This window comes from Vipera ursinii (genome assembly GCF_947247035.1).
Source record: "Vipera ursinii genome assembly, chromosome: 7".
Taxonomy (NCBI): Eukaryota; Metazoa; Chordata; class Lepidosauria; order Squamata; family Viperidae; genus Vipera; species Vipera ursinii.
The window spans coordinates 75,121,745-75,132,331 of NC_139521.1; the positions used below are offsets into that span (position 1 = coordinate 75,121,745).

At 47.0% G+C, this 10,587-nt stretch overlaps 1 protein-coding gene across 1 annotated transcript in view; it reads left to right on the top strand.

Annotated features, from left to right (window-relative positions):
* The window catches only part of ATRN (attractin), a gene marked incomplete at both ends in the record, with an annotated part of 98,554 nt that overhangs the window by 53,215 nt on the left and 34,752 nt on the right, over window positions 1-10,587 (top strand). The window contains 4 exons of the mRNA XM_083367078.1: window positions 1,198-1,336; window positions 3,079-3,260; window positions 6,009-6,225; window positions 9,591-9,776. Coding sequence (XP_083223204.1) covers window positions 1,198-1,336; window positions 3,079-3,260; window positions 6,009-6,225; window positions 9,591-9,776 — 724 coding nt within the window. The remainder of the gene's footprint in view (window positions 1-1,197; window positions 1,337-3,078; window positions 3,261-6,008; window positions 6,226-9,590; window positions 9,777-10,587) is intronic.

A 10,587-nucleotide genomic window follows, 5' to 3' on the forward strand; every position in this document is an offset into this window, starting at 1 on the left:
GAATGAAGGAAAAGGGAGAGGGAGGGAGGGAGGAAGGAAGGAGGGAGGGAAGGAGGGAGGGAGGAAAGGAAGGAATGAGGAAGGAAAAGAGAGGAAGGAAGGAAGGAAGAAAAGGAGAGGGAAGGAAGGAAGGAAAATGGAGGAAGGAAGGAAGGGGAGGGAGGGAGGAAGGAAGGATGGAGGGGAGGAAGGAAGGGAGGAAAAGAGGAAGAGGGAGGGAGGGAAGGAAGGAAAAGGGAAGGAAGGGGAGGGAGGAAGGAAGGAAAAGAGGAAGACGGGATGGAGGGAAGGAAAAAATAAGGAAGGAGGGAGGAAGGAAGGAAGGAAAATGGAGGAAGGAAGGAAGGGGAGGGAGGAAAGAAAAAGGAAGGAATGAAGGAAAAAAGGGGAGAGGGAGGAAGGGAGGATGGAGGGAGGGAGGGAAGGAAGGACGGAGGAAAGGAAGGAAGGAGGAAGGAAAAGAGGGAGGAAGGAAGGAAGAAAAGGAGAGGGAGGAAGGAAGGAAGGAAAATGGAGGAAGGAAGGAAGGGGAGGGAGGGAGGGAGGAAGGATGGAGGGGAGGAAGGAAGGAAGGAAAAGAGGAAGAAGAGGGAAGGAGGGAAGGAGAAAGGAAGAAAGGAAGAAAGGAAGGAGAGGGAGGAAGGAAAAGGGAGGAGGCAGGCAGGAAGGAAGAAAAATGGAGGAAGGAAGGAAAAGGAAGGAAGGGCAGGAAGGAGGGAGGGAAGGAAGGAGGGAGGAAAAGAGGGAAGGAGGGAGGAAGAAAAAGGAAGGAAGGGAGGAAAAAAGGGAAGGAGAGGGAGGGAGGAAGGAAGGAGGGAGTGAAGGAGGGAGGGAAGAAGAAAAAGGAAGGGAGGGAGGGAAGGAAGGAGCGAGGAAAGGAAGGAAAGAAGGAAGAAAGCAAGGAAAGAAAAAGGAGTTACGAAAGATGGGAGAAGGAGAGGAAGGAAGAGTGCAGACCGAATCAATTACATTTGACCAAAAGAAAGCTTCTTCCTTCCTTCCTTCCTTCCTTCCTTCCTTCCTTCCTTCCTTCCTTCCTTCCTTCCTTCCTTCTTCCTTCCTTCTTCCTTCCTTCCTTCCTTCCTTCCTTCCTTCCTTCCTTCTTCCTTCCTCCTTCCTTCCTTCCTTCCTTCCTTCCTTCCTTCCTTCCTTCCTTCCTTCCTTCCTTCCTTCCTTATCTTTCTTTCTCTCCTGTAGACCCCCATCTCCTCCTTTGAAAACTGCCCCAAGGACCACCCGGCCTTCTACTGCAACAAAAAGACCAGTTGCAAGAGCTGCAGCCTGGATCAGAACTGCCAGTGGGAAGCCCGGAACCAAGAGTGCATCGCTCTGCCCGGTAGGCCTCCCCCCCCGCCCTCCCCCGGCCCTCCCCCCCCATGCCGCCCCCCCTCCCCTCCCCCAAGGATTGAAAAAGGAACAACAATTTGGGCTCCGGCCCCCTTCTCACAAGCAGTCCTTGGCTTACGGGCGCCACTGAGCTCAGAATTCCCGTCGCTAAGCAAGACCGTGGTTTAAGTCAGCGTCGCCACATTTTTTTAAAATTAAATTTATATACCGCCCTTTCCCGAAGGACTCAGGGCGGTTTACAGGGTGTTTAAAACCAAACCAGTAAAAAAGTTAAAAACAAATTAAAAAAGATTAAATCATCCCTAAAATTAAAACCCCAGTTAAAAATTCTCAGCCTGGGCCGGAGAGCCATTTGACGACCTTTCTCGCCATACTCGCTAAGCGAATCCCTGCTTTCCGTAAGGTAGGAACACGGTCGTTAAGCGAATCCAGCTTTCCCCCCTTTTGCTTGTCGGAAGGTCGCAAAAGAGGATCGTCACACGACCCACCCACCCCGGGACACTGCGACCGACATAAACGCGAGTCAGTTCCCCAAGCCGCTGAATTTTGATCGTGTGACCGCAGGGATGCTGCGACGGTCGTTAAGTGTAAAAAAACGGTCCTAAGTCACTTTCCCCCCCCTAAGTGACGTAATTTCAAATGGTCACTAAATGAATTGTTATAAGTCGAGGATCACCTGAAGGGGTCCAGGGCAAATTTCCCTCCCGGGAGGGGGGGCGTAGCTATCTGAATTCTCACCCATTTCACTGAGAATCTTTTCAGCCCCACATAACAAGGTTGCGTCTTTCTTTCTCCCTCACAATCCGTCCTCCCTTGTGGTTTTTGTCTGACGTGCACAAACGTTTCGATTTAGCTTTCTTGGTTTTTATTTATTTGTCATCATCACGTTTGTTTGTTCATTCCTTCGTTCATTTATTTGTCCTCTCTTGTTGTGTTTGTGTGACGTGAACAAACGTTTCGATTTAGCTTTCTTGCTTTTTTATTTATTTATTTGTCATCATCACGTTTGTTTTATTTATTCATTTATTCACTCATTCACTCATTCATTCATTTGTCGTTAAATTCATTTGCCGCCTGTCTCGCCCGTGTGGCTCCTGTAGGCTGCTTACAACAATAAATCGATTTAAAAAAAAGAGAGTTGTGAACCAAACAGAAGTTAAATAATACAGCAAGAAAAAAAAAACAACGAACAGGTTTTTTTAAAAAAGAAAATTGGTTTTGTTTTTGCTTTAAGAGAAACGTTAAAAGCGTTGGGATGGCTTGCGTGAGGAATTCTGGAAGTTGAAGTCCACACGTCATAAATGGGCCACGTTTGAAGACCCCCGATGTAGACTTTAAGAGGAGTGGACTTCAACTCCCAGAATCCCTCAGCCAGCGTGCCTGGCTGAGGAATTCTGGGAGTTGAAGTCCACAAGTCATAAATAGGCCACGTTTGAAGACCCCTGATATAGACTTTAAGAGGAGTGGACTTCAACTCCCAGAATCCCTAAGCCAGCGTGCCTGGCTGAGGAATTCTGGGAGTTGAAGTCCACAAGTCATAAATAGGCCACATTTGAAGACCCCTGACCAAGGCCTTTAAGATCTGTGGACTTCAATTCCCAGAAATGCCCAGCCAGAATTTGCTGGCTGAGGAATTCTGGGCGTTTGAAGTCCACAAGTCTTTAAAGTTGGCAAGTTTGAAGCCCCCTGTTTTTATATACATGATTTTTTGGTTTATTTTTTTTTTGGAAGAAAACATCTGTGGGGCCACGTGGCACCTGGTGGGCAACTCCTGCCTGAGGCTCACCAACACAAAAGACAGCTACGACAACGCCAAGCTGACCTGCCGGAACCAGAACGCAGCTCTGGCTTCCCTCACCACGCCAAAGAAGGTGGAATTCCTTCTGAAGGAGCTGCAGAAGACCCAGTCCACAGTGAGTGATCTGTGGCCCCCTTTCCGCTGGGGAGGGGGCAGTCCTGGATTTTATTTTATTTTGTTTTATTTCAATATATATTTTTATTTTTTATTTTTTTATTTTAATTCCATTTAAATGCCCGTTGGGTTGGGCGGGTGGGACCTGGTGGAAACGCACCGTAACCTCTGCGTGAAGACTTGAACCCGTCTCACTCGGTGGGATCCTCCACGCTGTCTTGAGCTTGGCTTGTTGGCGTGCCAGAGAGGTCTACGGGTGCCAACCCGCTCGTGGTTGTCCCTCCCAACGCTGATGAAGTTAACCGAGTTGGGTCGTGAAACGTCCGCCAGTCAACCCCAAAGGTGCTTCCCCCCCCCAGAGGCCCCTGGGATTTTTTCTTTTTCTGTTCTGTACCAGCCTACTACCGGCCTTGCAGAAAAGGCAGGGACAACCCCTTTACAAACGGCAAGAGGCTGGAACTAAGCCTGCCAAATTTATTAACATAAAACAGAGCAAAACAAGACACGAACCATGAAACAGAAGCGGCTCAAACGGTTGCCTTCAGCAAACCAGCCCTCCCACGCATTCCCCTTTTATACAGTTCAGGGCGTGGCTTCTCTCTGCCTCCTTCCGAGGTGCCCCATTGCCTTCCTCTGTTTACTCCTGATTGACTGCCTCCTGCGTCGGGCGTCCTTGAACAGGGCCAGCTGTGGGTCATCTTCATCCACGCTGTCAGGCTCGCACAGCTGGGTCTCCGTCGTGACCAGGTGGGAGGGGCCCGGCTGAGGGCTCTGCGAAGCCTCAGGGCTGTCCTCTGCAGGCTCTCCAACACCCCCCTCCTCCTCCTCCTCTGAATCGTTCGACCCAAGTGCCGAACCCACAGGCTGACCCTGAATCACAACATTTTCCTTCGAAGAGGTTTCACCCCTCATCCGAGAAGCTGAAGGATTCACACACACCCCATCCCCTTTGGGAATGCTAAGGACCAGGTGACTGCAAAGAGTATCAGTCCTTCCGTTCCCCGCTCTTCTGTCAGAGTGGGAGGAAGCTTCTGGGATGAGAAGCGAAACCTCTTCAAAGAAGAAGGAAGTCCGGTGGCCTCCCGGAAAAGCATCTTTGGGATAACTCTGACCTGGATGGCTGAGACGCTCCATAGAAAACAAGGGCAGTGACGGTTCAGAAAATTGATTTTCTCTCTCTCTCTCTCTCTCTCTCTCTCTCTCTCTCTCTCTCTCTCTCTCTCTCTCTCTCTCTCTCTCTCTCTCTCTCTCCTTCCTCCTTTCTCCTCCTCCTCCTCCTTCTCCTCTTTCTCTTTCCCTTTCTCCTCCTTCTATTTTTCCTTCTCTTTCTTCTTCTCTTCTCTTCCTCCTCTTCCTCCTCCTCTTTCTCTTTCTCCTTCTATTTTTCCTTCTTCTTTTCTCCTTCTCCTTGTATTTCCTTTTCTCTTTCTCCTCCTCCTTCTTTCTCCTCCTCCTCCTCCTCTTTCTCTTTCTCTTTCCCTTTGTCCTTTTATTTTTTCCTTCTTCTCCGCCTTCTCCTTGTATTTCCCTCTCTCTCTTTCTCTCTTTCTCCTCCTCCTCCTCCTCCTTCTCTTTCTCTTTCCCTTTCTCCTCCTCCTATTTTTCCTTCTTCTTCTCCTTGTGTTTCTCTCTCTCTTTTTCTTTTTCTTTCTCTCTCTTTCCCTTTCTCCTTCTTCTTCTCTTTCTCTTTCCCTTTCTCCTTCTTCTATTTTTTCCTTCTCCTCCTCCTCCTCCTCCTTCTCTTTCCCTCTCTCTCTCTTTCTTTCTCCTCCTTTCTCCTTCTCTCTCTCTCTCTCTCTCTCTCTCCTTCCTCCTTTCTCCTCCTCCTCCTCCTTCTCCTCTTTCTCTTTCCCTTTCTCCTCCTTCTATTTTTCCTTCTCTTTCTTCTTCTCTTCTCTTCCTCCTCTTCCTCCTCCTCTTTCTCTTTCTCCTTCTATTTTTCCTTCTTCTTTTCTTCTTCTCCTTGTATTTCCTTTTCTCTTTCTCCTCCTCCTTCTTTCTCCTCCTCCTCCTCCTCTTTCTCTTTCTCTTTCCCTTTGTCCTTTTATTTTTTCCTTCTTCTCCGCCTTCTCCTTGTATTTCCCTCTCTCTCTTTCTCTCTTTCTCCTCCTCCTCCTCCTCCTTCTCTTTCTCTTTCCCTTTCTCCTCCTCCTTCTATTTTTCCTTCTTCTTCTCCTTGTGTTTCTTTCTCTTTCTCTTTTTCTTTTTCTTTCTGTTTCTCTTTCTCTTTCTCCTCCTTTCTCCTTGTGCTTCTATTTCTCTTTCCCTTTCTCCTTCTTCTCTTTCACTTTCCCTTTCTCCTTCTATTTTTTCCTTCTTCTTCTCCTTGTGTTTCTTTCTCTTTCTCTTTCTCTTTTTCTTTCTGTTTCTCTTTCTCTCTTTCTCTCCTCCTCCTTTCTCCTTGTGCTTCTATTTCTTTCTCTTTCTCCTTCTTCTCTTTCTCTTTCCCTTTCTCCTTCTATTTTTTCCTTCTTCTCCTCCTTGTGTTTCTCTCTCTCTTTTTCTTTTTCTTTCTCTCTCTTTCCCTTTCTCCTTCTTCTTCTCTTTCTCTTTCCCTTTCTCCTTCTTCTATTTTTTCCTTCTCCTCCTCCTCCTCCTCCTCCTCCTTCTCTTTCCCTCTCTCTCTCTTTCTTTCTCCTCCTTTCTCCTTCTCTCTCTCTCTCTCTCTCTCTCTCTCTCTTTCTGCTTCTCCACCTCCTTTCTCCTTCTCCTCCTTCTTCTCTTTCCCTCCCCCTCCCCCTCCCCCCAGCCCAAAGCCTTGACGCCCTGGGTGGGACTGCGGAAGATCAACGTCTCCTACTGGTGCTGGGAGGACATGTCCCCCTTTACCAACACTCTGCTCCGCTGGCTTCCGGGGGAGCCCACCGACATTGGCTTCTGCGGCTATCTGGCGGAGCCCAGCAGCCAAGGCCTGAAGGCCGCCACCTGCATCAACGTGGTCAACGGCAGCGTCTGCGAACGGCCAGGTAAGCGGCCGCCCAGCGTCACGCCTCTGGCCCAGCGCACACACCTGGAGCCAGCTTTGTGGAGGCTGTGTAGAGCTACACACACACACACACACACACACACACACACACCCCGAGTCCAGAGGAGAACTCCCTTTTATTTATTAATTAAATGACTTGGCCCCTCTTTCCCCTTCTCACTTTCTGAAGCCAGCTTACAGCATTAAAAAAAAAACAAACCCTTGAAATTGTGAATCCGGGCCGCGGTGGTTGTCCCAAAAGGTGCTTTTTCGGAAGGCAACTGGGCTTTCTGGGTTTCAGTTCCTGGAAGAGGTTTCCCTTCTCATCCGAGAAGCTTCTTCGGTTCTGGCCGAAGGGATTCCCCGTCCTAACGACCTGGTGACTGTAAAGAACGCAAATCCTTCTATTCCCCGCCATTCGATCAGAACCGAAGAAGCTTCTTGGACGAGAAGGGAAATGTCTTCAAGGAAAAAAAAAAAGAAAGTCCAGTAGCCTTTCGGCGAGGGGGGTGGGGGAACACCTTTGCAACGTTATTAAAATCGTTACCTCTCCTTGATTCGTTTCCAGCCCGTTGCTTCTTATCCTGCCTTCAGGGACCTTGGAGAATAGGTTGACCCCTCCCCCCCCCCCACACACTCTTCTTTATATATTTTATTAGAATTTTTTTTATTTTTATTTTTATTTTTATTTTAATTCCATTTATATCCCGCCCTTCTCCGAAGACTCAGGGCGGCTTACAAGCTTAGCAGTAGCCTTCATTCTATGTATAGGCCTGCTTATTAGGGCTTTCACACACACCCCAAGCGGCATTATTACAAAGTCAGCTTAATTGCCCCCAACAATCTGGGTCCTCATTTTACCTACCTCGGAAGGATGGAAGGCTGAGTCAACCTTGAGCCTGGTGGGACTCGAACCTGCACTAATGGCAGGAAGCTGGTGTTACTTAAGGAGGCATTAGCCCACTGCTCCACCAAGGCTCTTATTATTAAAGAGTTTTACAAAAACAAAATTTTACAATATATCCCCAAATCCCTCCCACCCCAAACCCACCCACTTCCCCCCCCCACTTCCCAGAGCTAAATAAATACAGGATTATAGTTACAATAATCATATTCTAAATAAAAATTATGCATAATGTACAATTAACCAAATTCATAATGCGCTTTAACTCTCTTTTTAACATAACTACCAACAACGTACCAATAACAATATCCCACTAAAATCTACTCATAAGCTAAATGGTACTTTTTAGTCCCATATTTGTTCTGAATATAATTTATCCATCTCCTCCAAACTGAAATATATCTTTCCTGTGAATGATCCTTCAGATAAGCAGAAATCTTAGACATTTCTGCAAGATTCGACCCCTTCCCCCCCCCCCACACACACTCTTCTTTATATATTTTATTAGAATTTTTTTTTCTTTCACATAACACAGATCGTTGTAAAACAGAATGTTGTCTGGGTGACACTTATAAAACAATCGTCAAGAATTAATTTCTGTCAATTCCATCTGTCAATTTCGTTGGACTTCCCCTATCTCCAACGAATCGCTCTTTGCGAGACATTAAATTGAAACAGTTTTGTTGAACAAAAGTTAAATATTAAGTTTCAATAATCTTATAAATCGTTTTAGTTGCCTTGTCGTAGGTCCTGCCACTATATTTATTTCAGCTTATTTCCCCCCTCCCCCCCCCCCAAAAAAAACAAGAATATTTAAAAATAATCTTTTTTTTAACACTGGACTGTATTTTCGTTGGTGAATTTCATTTTTTCCCCCCCTCCCTTCATGCAAACCCTCTCATACTTTATATTTCCCAGTCAATAAGTAAATATAAAAGGGAGAGAGAAACAAAGGCAATAAAGATCAACTTATTTCTCCCTTAACGTTCTAAATATTTTTACAAATAACAATCAACTCAACATTCAACTATATTATTAACATTTATGAATTGCTTCTTGTCCTGCCTTCAGGGACCTTGGAGGAGGAGAATAATAATAATAATAATAATAATAATAATGATAATGATAATGATAATGATAATGATAATGATAATAATAATAATAATAATAATAATAATAATAATAATAATAATAATAATAATAATAATAATTTTATTTATATACCGCCCTTCTCCCGAAGGACTCAGGGCGGTGAACAGGGCAAATATATAAAAAATACAAAAATACAAAAGTTAAAAAATAAATAAATAAAAATAAATAAAAAATTAAACATATGCCCGACTAAAAACAGTAAATACAAATATTAAAATGACCATAAAATAAATAAATAAAATAACTACAAGCTAGTTATACGGTTGACCCCTTTCCCCCACCCCCCACCCCCCACACTCTTCTTTGTGGCAGCCCCTCAAATATTGAAAGACTGCTGTCATGTCCACCCCTGGTCCTCCGGATCTGGCTCTCGCACGGTGTTTGGGTGCTAATGGCTGCGTTCCCTAAGGCTTTAACACATGATGCTGGATTCTTAAAATGTAGAACACAGCACAGTAGAGTTGGAAGGGACCCTGGAGGTCTTCTAGTCCAACCCCTTGCTCAAGCAAGAGACCCTACACCAGGGGTAGGCAACCTTGGCCCTTTTATGACTGGTGGACTTCAACTCCCAGAATTCCTGAGCCAGCATACCTCGTCTCTTTTATGACTCATGGACTTCAACTCCCAGAATTCCTGAGCCAGTCATGCTGAGGGGAAAGGGAGAGATTTCCAAGCTGACCCATGCAGGCTCAGGAATTCTGGGAGTTGAAGTCCACGAGTCATAGAACGGCCTAGGCCAGGGGTAGGCAACCTTGGCCCTTTTATGACTCGTGGACTTCAACTCCCAGAATTCCTGAGCCAGTCTTGCTGAGGGGAAAGGGAGAGGTTTCCAAGCTGAGCCATGCTGGCTCAGGAATTCTGGTAGTAAGTCCACCAGTCATAAAAGAGCCAAGGTTGCCTACCCCTGAATTAGGGCAATAGACTTCAACTCCCAGAATTCCTGAGCCAGCCACGCTGAGGGGAAAGGGAGAGGTTTCCAAGCTGAGCCCTGCTGGCTCAGGAATTCTGGGAGTTGAAGTCCATCAGTCATAAAAGAGCCGAGGTTGCCTACCCCTTGTCCTACACGTACATCATGCCGGACAAATGGCTGTCCAGTCTCCCTGAAGTGCTCAAGGGTTGGATAACAATGCCGGATCCAGTCGGAACATCCGGCTGAAGGTGCATCGGACCCTTAAAGTTAATTAATTAATTAAAAAGCGAAACCAAAGGGAAAAAAAACTCAAAAGCCTTTCTATGTGTCTAATTTGCGCCTGACAGTTGCAGACGTGCCACATCCGGTGTCTTTTTTTTTTTTGCTTTCCCTCCTGCAGCCAACCACAGCGCCAAGCAGTGCCGCACCCCCTGCGGCCTGAGGACGGCGTGCAGCGAATGCACCAGCAGCAACTCCGAGTGCATGTGGTGCAGCAACAAGAAGCAGTGCGTGGACTCCAATGCCTACGTGGCCTCCTTCCCTTACGGCCAGTGCCTGGAATGGCACACTGTGAGCAACTGCCCACGTGAGCTGGTCTCTTTCTTGCTCGGGCATCCTGGGAGAGCGGGTGGGGGGGCATCCGGGAAGGGCACAGGGCACGGGTTTCCTTGCAGACGTTTCATGACCCAACTAGGTAACATCATCAGTGTTGGAAGGGAGTGGGATTTGCAGAGGAGGAAGAGGAGGAGGATTAGGATTGTAGGGTCCTTGCAGACGTCTCATGACCCAACTAGGTAACATCATCAGTGCTAGAAGGGGGGAGGAGGAGGAGGGGAGAAGGAGGAAGACTGTGGGGTCCTTGGTGCTCTCTGAGCTGGGTGGTTTTCTTGCAGACCTTTCATGACCCAACTAGGTAACATCATCAGTGTTGGAAGGGAGTGGGATTTGCAGAGGAGGAAGAGGAGGAGGAGGATTAGGATTGTAGGGTCCTTGCGGACATTTCATGACCCAACTAGGTAACATCATCAGTGCTAGAAGGGAGGAGGAGGAGGAGGAGGAGGAGGAGGAGGAGGAGGAGGAGGAGGAGGGGAGAAGGAGGAAGACTGTGGGGTCCTTGGTGCTCTCTGAGCTGGGCGGTTTTCTTGCAAACGTTTCATGACCCAACTAGGTAACTTCATCAGTGTTGGAAGGGAGTGGGGTTTCCAGAGGAGGAGGAGGAGGAGAAGGACTGTGGCCAGATGGCCTCAAGGACTCACCAAAAGGATGCAAATGACTGGCTTTCTGCAAGGAGTATAAATCTTTCCGTTCCTCGCCATCCAGTCAGAACCTGAAGAAGCTTCTGGGGCGAGAAGCGAAAGGTCTTCAAAGAAAAAAACCCCCACAAAAACAAGAAAGCC